The sequence below is a fragment of the Hyphopichia burtonii genome, assembly GCF_001661395.1.
Source record: "Hyphopichia burtonii NRRL Y-1933 unplaced genomic scaffold HYPBUscaffold_7, whole genome shotgun sequence".
Lineage (NCBI taxonomy): Eukaryota > Fungi > Ascomycota > Pichiomycetes > Serinales > Debaryomycetaceae > Hyphopichia > Hyphopichia burtonii.
The window spans coordinates 587,058-608,437 of record NW_017963734.1 but is presented as its reverse complement, the minus strand read 5'-3'; the positions used below and the strand labels follow the sequence as shown (position 1 = coordinate 608,437).

The following is a 21,380-nucleotide window of genomic DNA, read 5'->3' as shown; positions in this document are numbered from 1 at the left end:
AGTAGACTAACTTTTCAAATCAATAACCGTAAGAATATTCACCTTGGATCCATCTGTTAACCATGTCCAAAGAGTTTTCTGGTTGGTCAAAAGGAACCATATGGCCAGCATCGTAAACTCTTAAGAAAGTAAAGTGTTTATAATTCTTAACTTCCCCGGCCAATTTGCCATCTTTAGTATACCAAGGTCTTAATGGAACTTTTTCAAAAAATTCATGATCTTCGTAATCAAGAGAATCGGTCCAGTAGTGATTACCCAACCAATTACAAATGTAATCTTTATCACCAGCATAAATTAAAACAGGAATGTTATATTCCAATAATTCACTGACAAAATCTTGAAATGGTTTTTGTTCATCACCATTTAAGATAAAGTTTCTAAATACAATATCATCACAACTAGTGAAGATATCAATATTAGAAGCACCAACAGCTTCTTTAACGTAATCTAAATTCAAATAATCATCCAAGTAATCCATTTCTTTATAACAATTACCGCCTTCGTCTTCACAGTTTTTTCTAATATCATAAGGATTTAATCCAGTATCAGAATAAGGGCCAAATAAGGCACTTTCACAATAATATGTAGCTGGAACACAAGTGATTGCACTTGGTGCTTTATAACAAATGTCGGTTAAAGTGGCACATTTTGGATAATCTCTATCCATCTTTTCACAAGTTTCTTCTTCCAAAACTGGTTTATAACCACCTTCACCACAACCCATTGGTTTATAAGCACCGTATTGAATCAAAGGATCAGTGATACCATTACCAATTAAAACAGAAGATAATTCAAAAGACCTATCAGCGTTATTAATAATTTCAGCAGCAAAACTTGGAATATAATGACCAGCATAAGATTCACCAGCGATATGGAATTTGTTTTTCAAAAATTGGGGGAATTTTTGATAAAATAACTCTAAAAAGATATAAACATCTTTAGCAGCAGATGCAGTATTCTTAATTTCTTCACCTTCAGTGTAAGAATAACCAACTCCTACCGGTTGATCCAAAAAGATGACTGTAGCATTGGAGTTCCAAGAATATGGATTATAAACCGGTTGAATGGTAGAATTAATCAGTGAAGGACCCAATTCAAAAAACAACCCGGTAGCCGAGGAACAGCCTGGGCCACCGTTCAACCACAAGATGACTGGGTCATTCTCGGGATCGTTTCTTGACTCAAATAACCAGTAAAACAAGTGTTTCCCTTGTTTAGCAATATCTAAATAACCAGTATATTGATTAACAGAATCCAATCCCAAAATCTCAGGATTACTTTCCTTAATTCTTAATGAATGATCTCTAAACTTTTCATTTGATACAACTTCAAATTGCAAGTCTTTATCAAACACCTGCTGATTAACTCGGTTGTGTAAGCGGTCTGACTTCACTACAAATTTTTCATTGTACTTATCAATCAATTTTTGCAACTTAGACAATCCCAATTGGTCTTCCATTTCTCTCCATGCTTCCTTGACTTCTGGATAGTGACTCTCTTTCAAATTACCAATCTTCTTTCTTTGCTTAGCCAACATATCATCTTCAATGTAACTAGCAGGGTCTTCTAATAAGACCGAGTCTTGGTGAGTAGAATCAAAGATAAATTGCTTGATATCTTCGGCAAATGGTACTTGGAAAGCATTCGTGGTGGAGCTAACGGCCCCGAGTATTGCAACTAAGCTGGTTAATCTCATACTTGTTAGCAATTGGCTAAAATAAGCAAATTGGCAAACCCTGGACTTATCTCCCTTTTTATAGTGCCATTCGGTTATGTGATAAGGTCAGTTTTGCAGGTTGTCGCACGTAAAGTGCATGTTATTAAAATTACAGTTTTATCAAGACAAAATTACAGGTTTGATGATTTTCGCTCGCGCACTACCTTTTTTTGTTACTGGAAAAAAATCAAAGAAAAGGAAACTCAAGAAGTAAACAGAGAATAGTTGTGAATTTAAAAGAAGAAACAAAATATAGTCAAGATGTCACGTCGTTCTGGAGCCAATGGAGCTCCTGTGCCGGTTGCAGTGAAGCCCAGGGGTCAGCAGTTTGCATCAGGTGGGCTTGGGTTTGGAGGAACCGGTCGATTTAATGGGTTTGGCGGTTATCAACTGCACGTATCAGAATACTTTGGCTCAGGACACACTGGGGTTACGCCAACTGATAGAATTGTGATGGCATTCAAGTGTGGAATTGATAGCGAGATTGAACAGTCATTAAGTACGTTGGCGTTTTTTTCATGTCATTCACCCGAATTAGTCAAATTTGAACAAAATGAATATTTAGGTAAAGAATTAATTAAGTTCTTTCTTAAACCATATTTACTCATACTTGAGGGAGAAGAAAATAAAGTGACTTCAAAAATTATTAATTTGAGTCAAGACTCATTGATAGTTCTACGTAATGCTACTCAAGATCTCGATAATCAACAATGGTTATCACAAGTTAAAAATTTTAAAAAACATATAGTGGAAGTATTAAAATTACTTGTCAGTTGGATCTATAGTAGCGAAATTAAATCATACCATCTTTCTACTTTCCAAGATTTATGGAATGAAGCATTACCATATCTTCTTGATTTGATTGATCCACTATCTTGTTATTATGTGGATAACAATAAACAAGATCCTTTATTTAATCAATTGCTTTTGATATCTACTCAATCAAAGGATAAATACATTTTAACCACCACCATTAAGTGCTTGGGACATTTACTTTTCATTTCTGATAAAACAAAAAATGATGAAAATAATGGTAAAAATGGTTCGATTACAGAAAATATTAATGAAATTAAACAAAATCCTCATAACTGTATTGATGCAATTACTGAAGATCATTTACAAAGAATCGTCGGCCTTTTATTTATTAACGATGATGAAATTACTCATGCAGTATTATCATTTCTCAAACAATATTTAACTTCAGAATCATTACATCCAAATTACCCTGATTCAGTAAAAGAATCACAATTACATAGATTGAAAAAATTGGTTCAAATTAATTCTTCTAGACTTAATTTACAAATACTAATGAAACAATTACCTCAGTTAATTTTATCGAAAATCCCGTTGATTGATCAATCGAAAATCCCAGAAACCCCTTCGATATCATTATCAAAAAGATCCACCTATTCAGGTATTCGCTCAACTAGACCAACATTACCTGCTGACTTATATAAAGTGGTGGTTAGATTACCAGAACCTCTCAGAGCCACTACGTGGCTCCGTTGCTGTTATGAACCTTATTATCCTCCATCCGAGGCTGCAAGTAATATCAATGAAACCAGTGAAGTTGCCCCCGGTGAAGTCACTCAAATTTCTTTATGGAAAGCTTACGAAACCCAATTCGAAGAAATTTGGAAAAACGATTCAAAACTGGATCATGCAAGTTTATTAGCGGCAGTTGAATTCATCAAAAATGTCACCTCTGCATTCCCAGAATCAGAAACCATGGTTGTTAATATCCCTTCTACCGACCCTTCAAAACCAGCTAAAAAAAAATTCGTCATTAAAGGTATTCAACCAAGACAATTCCCAGTAAGTATCGAAATTGGGAACTACGAGGCTCTCAGAAAACGCCAAAACCAAGCCATGATTCTTGGTAACGAAAGCTCCGGCGATAGCTCGTTACCGGTTGGCCATGTGGACTACGATAAATTCCAACATATCATATCTCTGGTCAATGACAAAATCTTAGAACCTAATCCAGACTTACCCAAAATTGAAAATCACTTCTTGAACTCCTTGAGTCATGACATCTTGGATTACATCATTACAGAATTATTAGATCCTGACACCGACGGGGAATACAAAAATATCTTTAGATATTATAACATCGATTGGTTGCCCGAACTAATCTACGCCAACCCAGGATTGATCCAAAACGGGTATATCAATACCAAATGGCTTCTCTACTTGGTCTAACCATGTTTTCTCCTTGTATAATTGGTGTATATTACTATAAATTGTATATTTAATTACTTAGATTGTTGATTATGTAAGCGGGATTTAAAAACTTAAAAAAAAAAAAAAAAAAAAAATCGAAAGAGAAAAATACAAAAATCAAAAAAGACTTCAATCTTCCTTTACTTGAACCAAACTTTCGTCAGACTAAGCAATAAACATGGCTTACAAGATCCCTAGAAGAGTTTTCGTTACTGATGTCATCCATAGAGTGTTTGTTCTTGGGTTGTTTACCTTTTGTGTTGTTGGAGTTGGTGGTATCGGATTCAACATTTGGGCAAACTCCGATTATGCTAGAATGAACAAGAACAAGTTAACCTTCGATAAGAAACAATACGAAGAAGCTCGTAAGCAAGATGAAAAGGAAGAATCCAAGTAAACCTAAACTTGCACGCATTTCATAATTAATTTTAAGAAAAAAACTCAAACTCTTATCATGTTCTTCTGTAAATAGTTTAATTTCATGTCAATAAAATGTTCAGCTAGCTGAGACTTTTTGTAATTTTTTGGGGTTGGAATTAACTTTAGCTTCCCGTTTCCTTTTCTTATCGGTCTTCTTTGTCTTGATTGGTTTTTTACAGTGATGCAGCTTTAACACATCACGTAGGTATTTATAGCTGCTCTCATTAACTTCGGCGATTCTGCCGTCATTGTTTGGATTCAATATCACAATATCGTAAGCTAGGTTGAATTTAGCTTCACAAATCGGACATTCTTGTTCTTCTTCTTCGGTCTTGACGTGTTTACTCAACTCTTGTAGAAACTTGTACCCCATTACACACCCACAAGGTCTCAAGTAAGCATAAACGCCCCCAGAATGGGTTATCGGGCAGGTGATGGCAATTTCGTCTTTGGCCCAACTAATTTGCAACTCGATCAAATCACTCATTGATTTGATATGTGCTAGCAAGATATTCCCACTAGGTTTCTGTTTCTGCTCGAGAAGGTACCCCAAGATCTTTTCCTTCAAGTAGAGTTTCCCTTTGTAATCGCTGACTATTGGATCTGGCGGGTTTGTTCCATCATTAAGCGGTGATGATGAGATTGTACAAGTATTGAGGATTGTCGAGGACTTGTCGTCAAGTTCCGTTTGTTGGTTGGCACTTATACTGTCTTTCGAATGAAGCAATAACAAGTCCTGCCTTTTGGCAATGGTTCCACCTTCATTCCCCATTATCGTAGAGTAAAGAGTTGGATTTCTATTCTTTTTGTTCAGCTTTTGGTCTCGTTCTCAAGTGAAAAAAAAAAATGAAAAAATCAACGATTCGAAAAAAAAAAAAAAAGATGTATAAACTCCAGATCAACAGATTTCATTGAATAGTACCGTTGATAACTGTTTGAAAAGTAATAGGAAGAATGGCAGCTGCTCAACCCAGAAAAATTGATTTGACAAAGCTTCAACCTCAGCAAATAGTGGAGTTTCGTAAATCCACTGAGGAAGAAATTAACCATTTCACTCAGTCATTACAAGCTTTACAAGCAGCACAAACCAAACTAAAAGACTGTATTACCAGTGTTGACAGCATGGAGAGCTCCAAGGGAGAGGAATTGTTGGTTCCGTTGACCAGCTCATTATACTTGCCTGGTAAAATAACTCAAAAAGATGAATACTTAGTCGATATTGGTACTGGATACTTCGTTGGAAAACTGGCTAAAGATACTAAAGTTGTTTATGAAAATAAAATCAGGAAATTAGATGAAGACTCCAAGAAATTGAAAGAGATTTTGGTTCAAAAAAATGATATTTTAAACAGTATTAATTTGGTTTTAAGAAATAAAATGATTGAATACGAAAAACAGCAAGAAGGTAAAGAGTAAATTCCATTATAGATTTCTAATGAAAGGCCATGCATTGTATAGTATAATATATATATATATATAGTTTCAACTTATTTGGTTGTAATCTTTATTGTAAATGAATGGTTCAGAAAATACCGATTTCATATTATTTAATTTCTTTGTCCCTAAACCTTGAATATTCCCCATTTGTTTGCCATTACCTTGACTATTCTGAATAACAATGTTCTTAAACGATTTGCAGTTTGCTAATAAGTTAACCACATCGGTTTTATTCACCGATTTGATCGATGTGAGAGTATCAACTAAACATGAATGATAATCATCCTTTTTAACTCCTTTAATGGTAGAATTCACCTTGGATGTCGATAACTCTAATTGCTTGCAAAAAGCAACGTAGTTTCCTGCCTCTTCGAAAGACCAGGCCAATACTAAAGATAAATCGTGTTTGATACAAATATCAGCCAATTTTCTTAAAGACTCTTGATGTGAATCAATGTCAACAACAACCAATAGAATCCGAAGCGCTCGATCGTTTTTGGAAACGTCTCCTACTACCGTCGACCCTTTATTTAATCTTTTCAATCGCGTCCATATATATTCTGGGTGTAATTTATGATATTTCAATGATAAGAACAATATTTGAATTAGCGGGTTGATATAATAGTCCGATAGTATCAGGCCATTATACTGCCACGACTGTGTTTTCATTAGAGACTGCGATAGAAGAGGATTCCCCTTTTGCGAGTTGGCTACCTGGATAGCTGAATGACTCTGAACTTGTTGATTTTGCCGTATATTCCTGGTTGATGCATTATCTGGTGTTGGGGACGGCGATGTTCCGGACGGAGTTGCAGAACGAGAGACACCCGTTCTCTCAACTCTTGTTCTGGGAACCACAACGGGCCTCTCTATACGCGGTCTTGCTGGTGCTGGCCGTGCTGGAGGCGTTGGTCGTTGAGGTGCTGTGGATGTACTTGCTGTTTCTTGTTGATTGGATGACTTTGGTTCATACTCATCTCTCATCCGTTGAACCCCAGCCAAAATACTAGCAAACGAAGATTTATCCATGGCATCATTCCCCTTTGGTGGATCATTCTTTCCGTTGGGATCCGACATGACTTTACTTAAATCAGTTGGTGATAAGATTATTAAGTCTTTTTTTTTTTTTTTTTTTTTCAACTTTTCAACTTTTCAATTGTCGCAAAATTTCTACTTCAGCATTAGATAAAGCATTATTAAAATACAAATAATATACATAGAAAACAGAGGTCATAAAGAATAGTCGGGAAATAGAGAGGCCCAGTCTTGGTCAAATAAGTCAGAAGTCATCAAAACAGGAGGACCACCAAAAAACTCTGAAAAATTACTCATCAAATCGATATCAGGATTCACTTCATTGAGAGGTTGATGCAAATGAGAGTCAAGGTTTGGTGTAGAGACCGGATGATCAGGGGAGTTTTGTTTTGACTCGAATTCTGACAGAGGAATATCAAAAATGACTTCATCGTTTACGATTTGGACTTTGATTGAACGATCTTTTTCTAATTTTAATTCAATTAGTTTGAAGGATTTTTCAGCCAATTTCCAAGTACGTGAACAGCCATGGAGGACATTTAAAAAGAATATTAAGTTTTCGTTGAACTTAGAGTACATGGGTCTGTTAGAATTTGAAAGGATGAGAACTGATAAGGATAAAATTGAACAATAAACGATAAACACTGAAGCTTTGCGTAGACCATGAACTGATTTAAATCTTGTAATGGCATGAATCAAATCAACAATGACTTCGTTGCAAATAGTAGAAGGAGAGTTAGATGAGTTATTTTCGATGATTTTATTTTGTTTAGTGATTTCAATAAAGGGACGATTTAAACAAAGTAGCAAGATATAGTAGTAATATCTCATATTCATTAGGGTCGGGTCTTCAGCGTTGTTTTTCAATAGATCTAGATCCCAATTAAGGTAATCGGGAAGGCTTTCTTTCCAATTAATGATTTGAGAGTTATAATTGTTGAGTTTTTCAAATTTCAGCGATAAATTAAAATTATCATTATTATGATCTCTAGTGAAGACATCATTCAACATATTTGAACTAATATTGATGAGATTAATTAAACTTTTCAATGGTAGTGAGATGAAAACCACTAGATCAGTATCTAATTTTTCATTTTTGGAATCATTTGGATTAGTGTAAGAATATTCATCAATCCATTCGAGATCGGGTAAATCTTTAGTTTGAGGAATTGAACTATCGGACATTTTCAAGATTGAAGGTCTGCCTAGCAACAAACTAATAAAATGGTCTGCTAGGTAGCATCCCCAAAAAATTCTTGATCGAATGGCAATATTTAAGTTTGAAATTTTTTCATTTGAAGTTAAAAACCATATTTTGGGGTCTAATTGGAACCCCAAATCAAACCCCATTCTTATCCCGTTCCCCGATAGCATCCATCCAGATGAGTTATTCCCATTACAAATGTCATAAAAGGCCAAGAGAAGAAAGCTTTGCATCGAAGTAATGGAAGGTTTATCTAATTTTGACAAAAGCAATTTTTTAGCATCATTATAAAATTGAGTGGATTTACTGTAAATTGAATCATCGTCAGACATACTTGACCCCATGGCACAGATGGAATAGATGAGTTCGACTGAACAATAGACACTTTTAGGTTTTGGATTGAAAAAATCAATTATAAATGCTTCTCTAAACACAAAAATATTATGATTTGGATACTGCCATTTGAAAAAAATCTTGATACACGAGATGATTGCCGGATTCTTATTGAGTTTCATGATCTCCAATTGCTCTGAGTTGTTCTCCGAAGAATTCTGAATCAATTCATTATCGAAAACACTAGTTGGACCGTATACTGCTAAATTCTTATGCTTATCTAAGTTTTCAAAATCGGTCGGATACGTATACTTGGAATTATCAACGGGGACCTGGCTTTCAGTTGCTGGTTCAATCACTGGGCGACTGGGGTTCTCGCCATTGACTATACTTTTAATTGAATCAATCATGTTTTCAAGGTTTTCAATCTTTGAATGAAGGTTTTCAACATACTGATTCAGAAACCGTTCTTTCCTCCGATCATTCTTGATCCTGATACAATCGATATTGTTTTTGACACAATTAGTACACGGGGATTGGAAATCACAACGGATCTTCCGGGCCCTACAACCTTGGCACAGTAGGGCCTGTCGTAAACGTTTCTTAGGGGGAGACATATATTGAAGTAGTGATGATTCGCAGATAATTTTTCAATTTTTTTTTACTTTGAATCATCATTAAATAAACACTAAATAAAGATGAACCCTAAATAAAGATGAGCATTAAGCAAAGAATAAGACTAAATAAAGAGATAGACTAGCATCAACGGTATAAACCAATTACCCACGGTAAGACTGACCCCCATCGAGGTTTTGTCTTCCTGCTTATCGGCCGAATCACCGTCAATAGAGTAACTTCCATTATGATGGTTGTGATAGCCTGCAACGTAACCACCAGCAAGCAAAGCACCGGTTGCACAATAGAACCTCTGGCCACCTCTACTACAAACCCTGGACCCTGAGAAACGAGAAGAAGTATAAAGCCCGTTGGGAGGGTACTTTGTATAGTAGTTGGAGCTTGACCCTTTGGTACCTGAGCCAGAACGACCTGAGCTTCCTCCATAATGACTGGAGCTTCCTCCATAATGACTGGAGCTTCCTCCACGACTTGAGCTTCCTCCATAATGACTGGAGCTTCCTCCACGACTTGAGCTTCCTCCGTAATGACTGGAGCTTCCTCCGTAATGACTGGAGCTTCCTCCGGAAAAACCTGAGCTTCTTCCTCCGAAACCTCTTCGAACGAGTTCCTTGATAGCAGAATCATGCTCTACGGCAGCTTGGTTAACAGCAGCTGAGCTTACTAGTACGGCCAATTGTAAGTAAGTAAATAAGTAGATAAGTTTCATCTTGGCCTCCAAGTACCAACTGCTGCTACTATACCCGATACTTATACCAAACAAGTCCGTCTTTAGTTGGGCAATAACCTCAGCCGGACATGATCATATTGACGTGAACATGACATTCTATTGACATACAAATGACATCTGCAAGCACCGTAAAGCCTCGATCAGCGAACAATTGTAAATCGTCCTCGATCCACTAGCACAATCTGATGGTGAACCTAATCAAGCAGTACAAACACGGCCCATTTACCAACCGGGGGTCATGTCAGCCCTACCTCGTTATCTTTCGCAGCCTCCATCATGACTTATTTTTTTCAAAACTTACTTAATACTTACAATAACCTACTTACGGTAACCTACTTACGGTAACTGATTGGCTACTGCTGACAAAGGCTATCCTTGCTAATTACAGCAGACTTACAATACTGCTGCTAATACTAATGGCAGCCAATAGTTCCGGAAGGGTGACCGGATATCCGGGTCTGGTCACGTTCTCGGAAATGAGTCTCGGAATTAGTGCGGTTTTCCGGGATCTCGGTTTGTGTCTGTAGCTGCCCTCGGTGCAAAACCGGAAGTGTCAGTGAGGTAATACTTTTTTCAATTAATTAATTACAATGCTCCCAATAAACCCCGACTGGCCTCCTAAAGTGCAAGCAGCTCCAGGAAGCATGCTCTGTGAGCACTGCTTGCACCTGCCGTTCCCTAGGTGTTTTGCAATTGGGACTGGTTGGTGTACGTGCTTTATCCTCCAGCCAATCCTCCAACTGGTGGACCAGAGTCAAAAAAAAAAAAGAAACACCCATACATCCAACGTCCACCCCCATCCCAAAGATATAAAAACTGAAAAATTCGCTTTCCGAACAACGTTTGCTAAAGATTTCCCTTTTTTTGGTTGGTTTTTGGTTTTAACGGGAAATCTCTGTTCATTCCTTAAGGGTCTTATTTTAATAAATTAATCATGTGTGACGTTGTTTTAGGTTCTCAATGGGGGGACGAAGGTAAAGGTAAATTAGTTGATATTTTATGTGATGATATTGACGTTTGTGCCAGATGTCAGGGTGGTAATAACGCTGGTCATACCATTGTTGTTGGTGAAACCAAGTATGATTTCCATATGTTACCTTCTGGGTTGGTCAATCCAAAATGTTTGAACTTGTTAGGATCAGGGGTTGTTATTCACGTCCCATCATTTTTCAAAGAATTAGAAACTTTAGAAGCAAAAGGTTTAGATTGCAGAGATCGTTTATTTGTTAGTTCTAGAGCTCATTTGGTTTTTGATTTCCATCAAAGAACCGATAAGTTGAAAGAAGCCGAATTATCAGAAAATAAGAAATCAATTGGTACCACTGGTAAAGGTATTGGTCCAACTTACTCCACTAAAGCTTCTAGATCGGGTATTAGAGTTCATCACTTGGTTGCTGATGATGATGATTCTTGGAACGAATTCAAAGTTAGATACCGTCGTTTAATCGAATCTAGATATAAAAGATACGGTGATTTCGAATACGATATCGAAGAAGAATTGGCCAGATACGAAAAATATCGTCAATTATTAAGACCTTTTGTTGTTGACTCAATTGAATTCATGCACAAGTCAATCGCTGAAAACAAAAAAATCTTGATTGAAGGTGCTAATGCTCTTATGTTAGATATCGATTTCGGTACTTATCCTTATGTTACCTCAAGTTCTACCGGTATTGGTGGGGTTTTGACCGGGTTGGGTATTCCTCCTAAATATATTAAAAACATTTACGGGGTTGTTAAAGCTTATACTACCAGAGTTGGTGAAGGTCCTTTCCCTTCTGAACAATTAAATACCTATGGTGAAACTTTACAAAATATCGGTGCTGAATATGGGGTTACCACCGGTAGAAAAAGAAGATGTGGTTGGTTAGATTTAGTGGTTTTAAAATACTCTACTTTAATTAACGGTTACACCTCTTTAAACATTACTAAGTTAGATGTCTTGGATACTTTTAAAGAAATTCAAGTTGCTGTTGCTTATTACTTGAACGGTAAAAAATTAACTAACTTCCCAGAAGATTTAGACTTGTTAGCTAAAGTTGAAGTTGAATACGTTACTTTACCTGGTTGGGAACAAGATATTTCTAAAATCAAAGATTATAAAGACTTACCTCAAAATGCTAAAGATTATTTGAAATATATTGAAGATTTCGTCAATGTTCCTGTTCAATGGGTTGGTGTCGGTCCAGCCCGTGACTCTATGTTGGTTAAAAACTAATCTCCTACTGCTTCTACTTCTCCCTTTTCTATATATATATATAAATTTAGATAAAATTGTTATTGTATCAAGCTTTTGTAGTACTTTGATTAACGAAAATGAGCAGTGAAAAATTTAATTGAGACGAAAAAGACACCAAATTGATTGCAATTCTTCATCATAATGCTGGCTAAATCAGATCTAACCTCCAAGTCCAGATGGTTCTTGATCATTCTCAATGTTCTCATCCGAGCATACATCTCCTTTTATATGATAATTCCTGATTGTGATGAAACTTTCAATTATTGGGATCCTTTGAACTTATTGATTAGAAAGTTTGGTAAACAAACTTGGGAATACTCTCCAGAATATGCTATAAGATCATATGCTTTCCTAACTCCATACTACTTGATTGATTACCCTTTCCATTATTTAAATCAATTTTACAAATTTCCTTCATATTTTGAATTTTACTGGATTAGATTAATTGGTTTAAATGGATTAACTAGTTTAAGTGAAATTTTATTAACTAACTCCTTAAGTGAAAACTTTGGAGCTAAAATCGGCAATTGGTACTTGTTCTTATCTTCTATTAATACCGGGATGTCCCATGCTGGGGTTGCTTTATTACCTTCGAGTTTTGCAATGCAAATGATTATATTTGCCATCAATAAATCTTTAAATGCAATTAATAGTAATGATTCCGATTTCAAAGTTAAGAATTCAGTGAAGACTTTCTTCTGGTTTGGTTTAGGTGGACTTTTTGGTTGGCCATTCATTCTTGTATTGTCGGTACCATTTGCTTTTTACACTTTATTTTCATCTAGTTTGAATCAGTTATGGCAAATTGGATTGAAATCGGCAATTAAGGTGTTTGGACTCATTTTGGTGATAAGTGGGATTGATAATTTATATTACAAGTTCAATCACTTCTTCTTCGTTCCATTGAATATCGTGTTATATAATGTATTTGGAGGTGAAGGTGAAGGACCAGAGATCTTTGGCGTTGAACCATTTAGTTACTACGTTGCCAATTTACTATTAAACTTCAATCTAATAATGATCTTAGGTTTTGTTGGGATCTTGGTGAATTTCTTCATTTACGAATATAAATACAAATCTAAAATCTTGGTTGGTATAATAAGTCCCTTGGTTATTTGGAGTACTATTTTCGGTATTCAACCTCATAAAGAGGAAAGATTCTTATATCCAATTTACCCATTGATTATTATAAATGCTTCATTGTTAATTAATAAGTTATTTATTTTACTCAACACCATTAGAAATAAATTAAGATTACCGAAAAGTATTACATTTTCAATTCAGTTATTATTTGCAATTTCAATTGGATTAATTTCAATTTCTAGGATATTCAATTTGATTGAAAATTATCGAGCTCCATTAACGGTACCAACTGTTTTAGCACAAGAGTCCAATACCGATTTGCAAAACGTTTGTGTGGGCAGAGAATGGTACCATTTCCCAAATTCTTTCTTCTTACCAGATAATTACCGATTGAGATTTGTGAAGAGTGGATTCGATGGATTATTACCGGGAGATTTTTTGGAAGCCGCCGCCATTCTGGACTCTACTTCAAATATACCAAGTGATATGAATAACAAGAATGAATTTTCCGAATCCAAGCTTATTGATTTCGAGCAGTGTGACTATTATTTTGATAACTCCCAACCAATCAATGAAAACGTTGGTGAGCCCCAAATGTTTATTGATGGACAAGTTAGACCGGATTGGCAGTTATTGAAATGCGATAAATTGATCAACCCCGATGGGAACCACCAAGGGATCGGAAGACTACTTTACATTCCAACCATCTTAAGAAACCATATACCAAACGAGGTTGTTTATATGGACTTGTGTGTTTTTAAGAAAGAAAAACGTTAATTTAACTATATATGTTTTAATACGAAAAGAAAATAGGCAAAAGCAAGAGCGTAACATCAACATTGCATGAAAGAAATAAAATAAAACAAAGAGAAGGTGGGAAGGTGAAAGCTCAATGCTCATCAACTATATATTTTGTAAAAATTAATTTATTTCCTTGTTCTTTTTGATTCTTTTTTTTTTTTTTAAAAAAATTAATTTTGGGGTTTTTTGTTAAAGTCGTTAAATGTATGAAAGAAACAAAGAAAAATCTAATTGGATACCCAATAAGAAAAGATAGACATCATTAAGAAAAGTTCATTGGGGTATAAGTTTATAATTCATCATCAAAGTAATCATTTAAAGCCGATTTTGATTTTTCAAAACCATCTCTGGCATTCTCTAAAGCATCTTCAATCAATTTAATCCAAAAATCATCATCGGTATCCTTCAATTTCTTATCTTCTTCCTTTTTCAATTCAAAATTATCAAAATTATTCTTATGTCCATAATTTTGAATTCGTTCACATTGACTACTGATTTTGATCAATCCCAACGCAGCAGCTGACCCCTTCAAGTAATGGCCCAAACTCGACAACTTATCCAAGTTCTTTTCCTTTATATTATCATCAATTTCTTTAAATGTTTCGATGAATTGATCAACAAAAGTCTGAAATAACGATTTGGAGAAGCCTTCTTCATCTTCGTCCATAGCAATCAATTCGCTGAATACCGACCATTCAACCAATCCTGACTTCTGTAAGTTTTGCCTTTTCTCTTCTGTCATCTTTAACTAAAAGAATTGAAGTATTATTGAAATAATAGTGCCAATCTTGATCCTTATATCGTTCTGTTTATCTAGAAAAAAAAAAAAAATAAGGAAAAGTTTTTTGGCGTTACGTAATTTTTGTGTGTGCCACTAACAATTTTTCGATTTTGTTGAAATTTTTCACTTTCTTCGTTTAACAAAATCAATTTCCATTAATTATTCATTGTAATTGCAACCGGAGAGTGTTGGTGGGCCGTGGGCCGTGGGTGGTGGGCAGTGGGTGGTGTTGCTGGTGGGTGGTTGGCTGGACTGTTGGTAGGGCAATTGCTACAAGGAGAAAATGTAGAGATACGATTCTAGAACTATTTATCAAGGTTATTTAGTCAATTGGTAGAAGTCACCTAACTTATTTGCGTAGTAGGTTGGTTTTATATTTGATTGTTCGATGCTTTGTAGTGATTCTATACCGGTGAGAACTAGTAAAGTATCCAAACCACCTTCGAGACCAAATCTCATATCGGTATTTAAACGATCCCCAATCATTAAACCTCTGGCCGGAGATTGTTGTAAAGGAGGGTTATCAGCTTTGATGGAGTCCATCATGGATTGATTTGGTTTACCACAAATTGCATCTGGTTGTCTACCAGAGGCAAAACTAACTGTTTCAATGATGGAACCAGCACCAATCATCAATTTGCCCTTCATTGGGAAAGTAGAATCGATATTGGTTGCAATGAATGGTAAAGATTTATTGTTTTTCAATAAATATTGTAAGGTGATTGATAATTTTAAATAATTAACATTTGTAGTTAATCCAGCAATTACTGCCCCAACCGAATCATCTAGTTGATTCAAATCAGGATGGTTTTCATCAAATTGAATATTGTACGCGGGATCACTCCCACCAATGGTTTTATAACCTAATTCGCTCAACTCCTGTTCAATACCCTGTTCTCCTAAAACCCAAATTTTTTGTTCTTTAGGCAATTTTAATATCTTATCGATATAATTAGCACTAGCATACGAAGATCCGAAAACCTCTTGTTTTTTAATACCGTCAATTCCCAATTTGGCAAACTTCTTTAAATAGTCATTTCTGGATTTAGTAGAGTTATTAGTAACAAACACTATGCTTTTGCCCCGTTGTTTTAACAAATCAAGTGTTTCAACCACCCAAGGTAATAAGTGATCTCCCAACCAAAGGACTCCGTCACAGTCAAACAAGAAGTAATCGTACTTGTCGAGTATGGCCTCCACCTGTTCCTTGCTATTGATATGAGCCGTCATTCTATCGATCTCTATGTCTATGTCTATATCTATACTTGGATTTATTAGTTGTATTACTGAGGATTTTTCATCCTTATATACTCCTTTTGGGGGAGGGGCGGTCACGTGCAACGGGCCTACTACGAAACTAAGCTAATGCTGTAATAAATATTAAATAAAGTACATAAAGAGATGGAATTGAAATCAACCTACCTAATGCATGGCATACTATGAATAGTACTAATTGGTGAATGATCATAAGTTAGTGAATAGAATGAGGAATAAAATAAGTTGAATAGAATAAATTATAAGTGATGTTGGTCCAGTCTGATTAACGGTCGGCTGGATGGACCCCAGCAGTGTATCTTGGGAAACGGGTCTTGGACTTGTCGTGGTAGATTTCTTCGTCGAACTTGGCCTTGTTTTCTTCACTCATGGATTCTCTAACAAGTTCTTGTCTGGCCTTTTCGGAAAAGTATCTTCTGGCAATGTTACGGTCTTCTTCTGCAACCAACATTGGCTCCAAAAAGAATCTGGCCCAGTTTCTTTCTCTTGCTAGCTCACGCTGTTCGTTGATTCCTTGATAGTAGCGGTAGAATCCAAACGAGATTAATCCGGTGATCCCCCAAAAATAAATCGATGGTCTGAACCCACGGGCTGGCACATTTCTCTTCCATTGGACTGGCTCGTATCCTCCAATAGGTGGTAAGTCTTGCATCTTGCTTGTATCTAGTGAAGGAACTGGTGAAGGAACTGGTGAAGGAACTGGTTGTCGGTGCTTCTCTTTTTCTGAAAAAAAAATTTATAATGAAAAACACTTCATTGGGTGAGACACAGACTTCCTTTTCAGGAAGTCTGTGCGCATTGCGACTAGTATAGTTACATGTATAGGTCTTACTTTTAGATAGATATGTATATTGTACGTTCATCATTAGATCTATTTGATGTTAAATACTGGTTTTAATTTCTTGATCAATACCCAGTCATCTCTGCTGACAGTATCACGGAAAGCAGGATCTTTCAAAGTATCAATTGATCTACGAGAAATTAAAGAATATAAGTTATCCTTTTCATCAACATGACGGCCCCAAACAGGTTGGGCAGATGAAGGGTTTTCCAATCTCATGGCAACACCAGCAGCAGTTTGACCCTTTTTGACAACGTCGTGAGATTTGTGGTTAACTTCTAAGGAAACAACTTTACCTAAAACCATGACATTTGGTTCTTTGGTAGTTGGATCTTGACGAACGGCACAAATTGGGGTACCAAGACGAACGGCCCCTTCGACAACGTCAACCCCAATGATCATTGGGTTACGTTTGTTGATAATTTGAATGGTATTTAAGACACATGGTAAAACGGCGTATTCCATAAATTCTTTACGACGATTTTCTAATAATTTATTTTGATAAGCAGTAAAGGAGTCGAATAAGTGATAAATGATATCTGCATTGAACAATTTGACATTTTGTTCTTCTGCGTATTGTTCAGCTTCTTTATCAATTTTAACGTCGAAACATAACATAACCGCATATTCTGGTGCTTTTTCTAACATGGTGGTTGCCTTCATAACGTCTCTTTTGAAAACTGGACCCAAACCAATTGACATAACTGGAATCTTCATGTCTTTTAAGAAGTCCAATAAGGCTTCTAATGAACCTAAGGTTGATGCTTGAACTGTAACCCCTCTACCTGAAGTGTCAACAGAATCCAATAATCCAGTTAAATCATCCATAACTTCATCCATTATTTCATCTTCGTCATCATCTTCATTAACAACAATTAATCTTGAACCAGCAACCGCTTTTTCTAAATCATTAGCAGCAATTTTAACCCCTAATGCAGCTTTAACTTCTTTATTATGGACATATTCAGATTTAATACGTAATTCACGAGATGGTGGTGGAGTTAATAATGCCCTAATGTTGGTTGCAATTGGTCCATTTAATCCACATAATACAACTCGGTCACCTTCTCTTAAAATACCATTAGATAAAACAACATCAATAGTATAACCAAAACCTTCTACTACTTTCACTTCTAAAATAGTAGCTTCAACCTTAGTTAAATACATTAATTGTTTAGCCATTCTCTTTTGAGTCAATTCTAATAATAACCATAATAAATCAGGAACCCCTTCACCAGTAACGGCAGATGTTGGAACAATTGACACATATTTTGACATATTTTTATTTTGATAGTATAATTCTGAATTTAATCCTTGTTCAGCTAAAGCAAGTTTGATTTGTTCATATCTAGTTTGAAATTCAGATTGAACTGCTTTAGATTGTTTGGAAAATGAATCACGGAAAGAATTGTTAGGTATTTCTTTCCAATCATATAATCTATCAATTTTATTTAATGCAACAACAAATGGTGCTTTTCTATCTCTCAATAATCTAATCGATTCCATAGTTTGTTGTTCTAAACCATGCATAATATCAATAACTAAAATAGCAATGTTACATAATGATGAACCACGAGATCTTAAATTGGTGAAAGATTCGTGACCTGGAGTATCAATAATTAATAAACCTGGAACATCAAATGTTTGTTTTTCATATTTAGCCATACTAGCAGTTTTGGTTTTGATAGCATCAACTGGGAAATAAGTGGCACCAATTTGTTGAGTAATACCACCAGCTTCACCACCTTGAACATTGGTTTGACGAACTTTATCTAATAATTTAGTTTTACCAGTATCAACATGACCCAAAATACAACAAATTGGAGAACGTAAATCTTTATCGGTTGATGGAGATGGAGATGATTTTTTAGTAAGAGCAGCTTTTTTAGCAGCTTCTTCTTTAGCTTTGGCGGCAGCAGCAGCTTTTGCTTCGGCTTCCTTTTTAGCAGCAGCAGCGGCAGCGGCAGCTTTTGCTTCAGCTTCTTTTTTAGCAGCAGCTTCAGCTTCAGAATCATCTTTAGGTTCTTCAACTGATTCCTCAACTTGTGGGGCTTCATCATCATCGTCACCTAAAGCATTTTCCCAGTCGTCAGCAAGAGGTTCGTCATCACCGAGTTGTTCCCAATCTTCGGCAACATCTTCATCGTCATCTTGTTTAGATTCGACTGGTTTTGTTTCGGTCTTTTGGGGTTTTTGATTAAAAGTTTTTGGTTTGGTAGATTTTTTCTTTTCATAGATAATTCTTTTTGGTTTGGTAGATTTATCATCTTCAGATTTATTTAAACCAGCAACAGAAACATTACCACTTTGTAATAATTGTTGACGACGTTTTTCTTGTAATTTCTTCTCTTCTTTTTGCTTTTTGGTTAATAATTTACCTTCAGCCTTTAATTTTTCTTTCTTTAATCTTTCCTTTTCCTTTTTAGCCGCTCTTGAAGCTTCTAACTTAGCTTCTTCTTCTTCTTTTAATTTTTCTTCTTCTGCAAGACGTTTTTCTTCTTCTTCTTCTGCAAGACGTTCTTCTTCTTCGGCCTTCTTTTTCAATTCTAATTGACGTTTTAAGGCTGCAAGACCAGCTGGTGCCTTCTTACCACCCTTTTTAGCTGCAGGTTTCTTTGCTTCTGGTTCGGGAGTAGCTTCAGGAGTAGCTTCATTTGATGAAGCGGCGGCGGCAGCGGCTGCATTCTTCTTATTGGCTTCTTTGATTTGCTCCTTTTTATCGGCTTGTTGAACTTTCTTCTTAGCAGCTTCTTCCTTCTTTCTTTGTTTTTCAGCTTCCTTCTTTAATTTTTCCTTTTCTTTCTTGGATAAAACTTTTGGTGCATTAGTATTCTTCTTTTCTTCTTCTTCTGCAGCCTTGGTTTGTTTCTTGTTCTTCGATTTACGAATAGAACTTAAGAAATCTCCTGGACCTGCCTCTTCAGCTTCTGCTGAACCGGCTTCTTCTGCGGCTTCTTCTGCTTCTCCTGCTTCTCCTTCGACTGGAGTACCGAATTCTTCAGCTGGAGCAGTTTCCATTTCTTCTTCGTCCCAGAAATCCCCTCCGGCTTGACTCTTCTTTGATTTTTTACCCATTTTCAACCTATATATACAATTCTTTGTGGGTATAACTTGATTTCTTCTTCAAATCAATCAGCTTTTCAATAGGAAGAGATTGAAATTTTTTTTTTTTTCCATTTTTTTCGTCCTCTGCTTGGATTTTTGGTAAAAGACACTAACCCACCCAGCGTTGGTCTCGGCACGATTTTTACGTCAGCGCATTAAAAGTTTTTCAGCAATTGATATCTTGATCTTAAAACCAGGACTTTATTCTTTATAACATATTCAATAAGATGACTACCGTGGAGAAGATCAAGGGTATTGAAGATGAAATGGCCAGGACCCAAAAGAACAAGAACACCTCGTTCCATTTGGGTCAATTAAAGGCCAAGTTAGCCAAGTTAAGAAGAGAATTAATTTCAGATAGTTCCTCTGGAGGAGGTGGTGGTGGAGTTGGTTTTGATGTTGCAAGAACCGGGGTGGCCACGATCGGGTTTGTTGGTTTCCCATCGGTTGGGAAAAGTACCTTGTTATCTAAATTGACTGGGACACATTCTGAAGCCGCCGCTTACGAATTCACAACTTTAACTACTGTTCCAGGGATCATTAAATATAAAGGTGCTAAGCTTCAAATGTTGGATTTACCCGGGATTATAGAAGGGGCTAAAGATGGTAAAGGTAGAGGTAAGCAAGTTATTGCGGTTGCCAGATCGGTTAATTTATTATTTTTGGTTTTGGATGTTAATAAACCATTACAACATAAAAGAATTATTGAATATGAATTAGAAGGGGTTGGAATTAGAATCAATAAAGAACCACCAAACATTGTTATCACCAAGAAGGAAAGAGGTGGGATCAATATCACTAACACTGTTCCATTAACCCATTTGGACAACGATGAGATTAAAGCCGTCATGGCTGAATATAAAATCAACTCTGCAAACATCGCTTTCAGATGTGATGCTACCGTGGATGATTTAATCGATGCCATTGAAGCCAAGTCAAGAAGATACATTCCTGCCATTTACGTCTTGAATAAAATCGACTCTTTTTCCGTTGAAGAATTGGATTTATTGTACAAGATCCCCAATGCAATTCCAATCTCTTCTGGTCAAGGTTGGAATCTCGATGATTTATTACAAATGATGTGGGATAAATTGAAATTGGTTAGAGTCTACACCAAACCAAAGGGTAAGTTACCTGATTTCAGTGAACCAGTGGTGTTAAGAAACGACCGTTGTTCAGTAGAAGATTTCTGTAACTCCATTCACAAGTCCTTAGTCAGTGATTTCAGAAATGCTTTGGTCTTCGGCCAATCGGTGAAACACCAACCCCAAGTCGTGGGGTTAAGTCATGACTTACAAGACGAGGATGTCATCACCATTCTCAAAAAGTAGTCCTTGCATCCTGTATATTTTTGTAATGTATATTATCTTCTGTATCACTAGTATGTATCGGTATATACCCAAAAATAAATACATCCGTACATCTTTGTCACGTGATTTTTTTCTCTCTACCCGATAAATTTTGTGTAATTTTTTATCTCCCGAGCAGAGAAAAAAAAATTGCATTGAAAAAAAAAACTG

At 36.0% G+C, this 21,380-nt stretch overlaps 13 protein-coding genes across 13 annotated transcripts; 5 read left to right on the top strand and 8 right to left on the bottom strand.

The window, feature by feature from the left end:
• Window positions 1-19: 19 nt before the first annotated feature.
• Window positions 20-1,537, bottom strand: PRC3 (carboxypeptidase C; the record flags this gene model as incomplete). The annotated part of the gene is made up of 1 exon (XM_020218973.1): window positions 20-1,537. The coding sequence occupies one exon, from the start codon at window positions 1,535-1,537 to the stop codon at window positions 20-22; it is 1,518 nt and encodes a 505-aa protein (XP_020074735.1).
• A 441-nt stretch (window positions 1,538-1,978) lies between these two features.
• HYPBUDRAFT_13094 (uncharacterized protein) lies at window positions 1,979-4,449 on the top strand (the record flags this gene model as incomplete). Its single annotated transcript, XM_020219436.1, has 2 exons — window positions 1,979-3,882; window positions 4,139-4,449. 2 exons carry the CDS (start codon window positions 1,979-1,981, stop codon window positions 4,335-4,337), a joined length of 2,103 nt encoding a protein of 700 aa, XP_020074734.1. The 3' UTR covers window positions 4,338-4,449.
• HYPBUDRAFT_7835 (uncharacterized protein) lies at window positions 4,437-5,132 on the bottom strand (the record flags this gene model as incomplete). Its single annotated transcript, XM_020223694.1, has 1 exon — window positions 4,437-5,132. One exon carries the CDS (start codon window positions 5,130-5,132, stop codon window positions 4,437-4,439), a length of 696 nt encoding a protein of 231 aa, XP_020074733.1.
• A 134-nt stretch (window positions 5,133-5,266) lies between these two features.
• GIM5 (Gim5p) lies at window positions 5,267-5,776 on the top strand (the record flags this gene model as incomplete). The annotated part of the gene is made up of 1 exon (XM_020219434.1): window positions 5,267-5,776. Exon 1 carries the CDS (start codon window positions 5,315-5,317, stop codon window positions 5,774-5,776), a length of 462 nt encoding a protein of 153 aa, XP_020074732.1. The 5' UTR covers window positions 5,267-5,314.
• Window positions 5,777-5,842: 66 nt separating this feature from the next.
• Window positions 5,843-6,892, bottom strand: RAD10 (Rad10p; the record flags this gene model as incomplete). The annotated part of the gene is made up of 1 exon (XM_020222608.1): window positions 5,843-6,892. Exon 1 carries the CDS (start codon window positions 6,872-6,874, stop codon window positions 5,843-5,845), a length of 1,032 nt encoding a protein of 343 aa, XP_020074731.1. The 5' UTR covers window positions 6,875-6,892.
• A 2,165-nt stretch (window positions 6,893-9,057) lies between these two features.
• HYPBUDRAFT_168386 (uncharacterized protein) lies at window positions 9,058-10,032 on the bottom strand (the record flags this gene model as incomplete). Its single annotated transcript, XM_020222804.1, has 4 exons — window positions 9,670-10,032; window positions 9,368-9,635; window positions 9,169-9,326; window positions 9,058-9,108 (listed from the first exon to the last, which is right to left on the bottom strand). Exons 1-4 carry the CDS (start codon window positions 9,712-9,714, stop codon window positions 9,058-9,060), a joined length of 522 nt encoding a protein of 173 aa, XP_020074730.1. The 5' UTR covers window positions 9,715-10,032.
• Window positions 10,033-10,385: 353 nt separating this feature from the next.
• On the top strand, window positions 10,386-11,953 carry ADE12 (adenylosuccinate synthase; the record flags this gene model as incomplete). Its single annotated transcript, XM_020219857.1, has 1 exon — window positions 10,386-11,953. The coding sequence occupies exon 1, from the start codon at window positions 10,670-10,672 to the stop codon at window positions 11,951-11,953; it is 1,284 nt and encodes a 427-aa protein (XP_020074729.1). The 5' UTR covers window positions 10,386-10,669.
• Window positions 11,954-12,115: 162 nt separating this feature from the next.
• Window positions 12,116-13,952, top strand: ALG9 (dolichyl-P-Man:Man(6)GlcNAc(2)-PP-dolichol alpha-1,2-mannosyltransferase; the record flags this gene model as incomplete). Its single annotated transcript, XM_020222803.1, has 1 exon — window positions 12,116-13,952. The coding sequence occupies one exon, from the start codon at window positions 12,116-12,118 to the stop codon at window positions 13,832-13,834; it is 1,719 nt and encodes a 572-aa protein (XP_020074728.1). The 3' UTR covers window positions 13,835-13,952.
• Window positions 13,953-14,147: 195 nt separating this feature from the next.
• Window positions 14,148-14,600, bottom strand: YPD1 (Ypd1p; the record flags this gene model as incomplete). Its single annotated transcript, XM_020220265.1, has 1 exon — window positions 14,148-14,600. One exon carries the CDS (start codon window positions 14,598-14,600, stop codon window positions 14,148-14,150), a length of 453 nt encoding a protein of 150 aa, XP_020074727.1.
• Window positions 14,601-14,957: 357 nt separating this feature from the next.
• Window positions 14,958-15,869, bottom strand: PHO15 (4-nitrophenylphosphatase; the record flags this gene model as incomplete). The annotated part of the gene is made up of 1 exon (XM_020220264.1): window positions 14,958-15,869. One exon carries the CDS (start codon window positions 15,867-15,869, stop codon window positions 14,958-14,960), a length of 912 nt encoding a protein of 303 aa, XP_020074726.1.
• Window positions 15,870-16,006: 137 nt separating this feature from the next.
• HYPBUDRAFT_128636 (uncharacterized protein) lies at window positions 16,007-16,566 on the bottom strand (the record flags this gene model as incomplete). The annotated part of the gene is made up of 1 exon (XM_020219397.1): window positions 16,007-16,566. The coding sequence occupies one exon, from the start codon at window positions 16,564-16,566 to the stop codon at window positions 16,180-16,182; it is 387 nt and encodes a 128-aa protein (XP_020074725.1). The 3' UTR covers window positions 16,007-16,179.
• A 170-nt stretch (window positions 16,567-16,736) lies between these two features.
• Window positions 16,737-19,866, bottom strand: FUN12 (translation initiation factor eIF5B). Its single transcript, XM_020221772.1, has one exon. It carries the CDS (start codon window positions 19,828-19,830, stop codon window positions 16,786-16,788), a length of 3,045 nt encoding a protein of 1,014 aa, XP_020074724.1. The 5' UTR covers window positions 19,831-19,866; the 3' UTR covers window positions 16,737-16,785.
• A 221-nt stretch (window positions 19,867-20,087) lies between these two features.
• DRG1 (GTP-binding protein) lies at window positions 20,088-21,281 on the top strand (the record flags this gene model as incomplete). The annotated part of the gene is made up of 1 exon (XM_020219856.1): window positions 20,088-21,281. One exon carries the CDS (start codon window positions 20,088-20,090, stop codon window positions 21,189-21,191), a length of 1,104 nt encoding a protein of 367 aa, XP_020074723.1. The 3' UTR covers window positions 21,192-21,281.
• Between the last annotated feature and the right edge of the window lie 99 nt (window positions 21,282-21,380).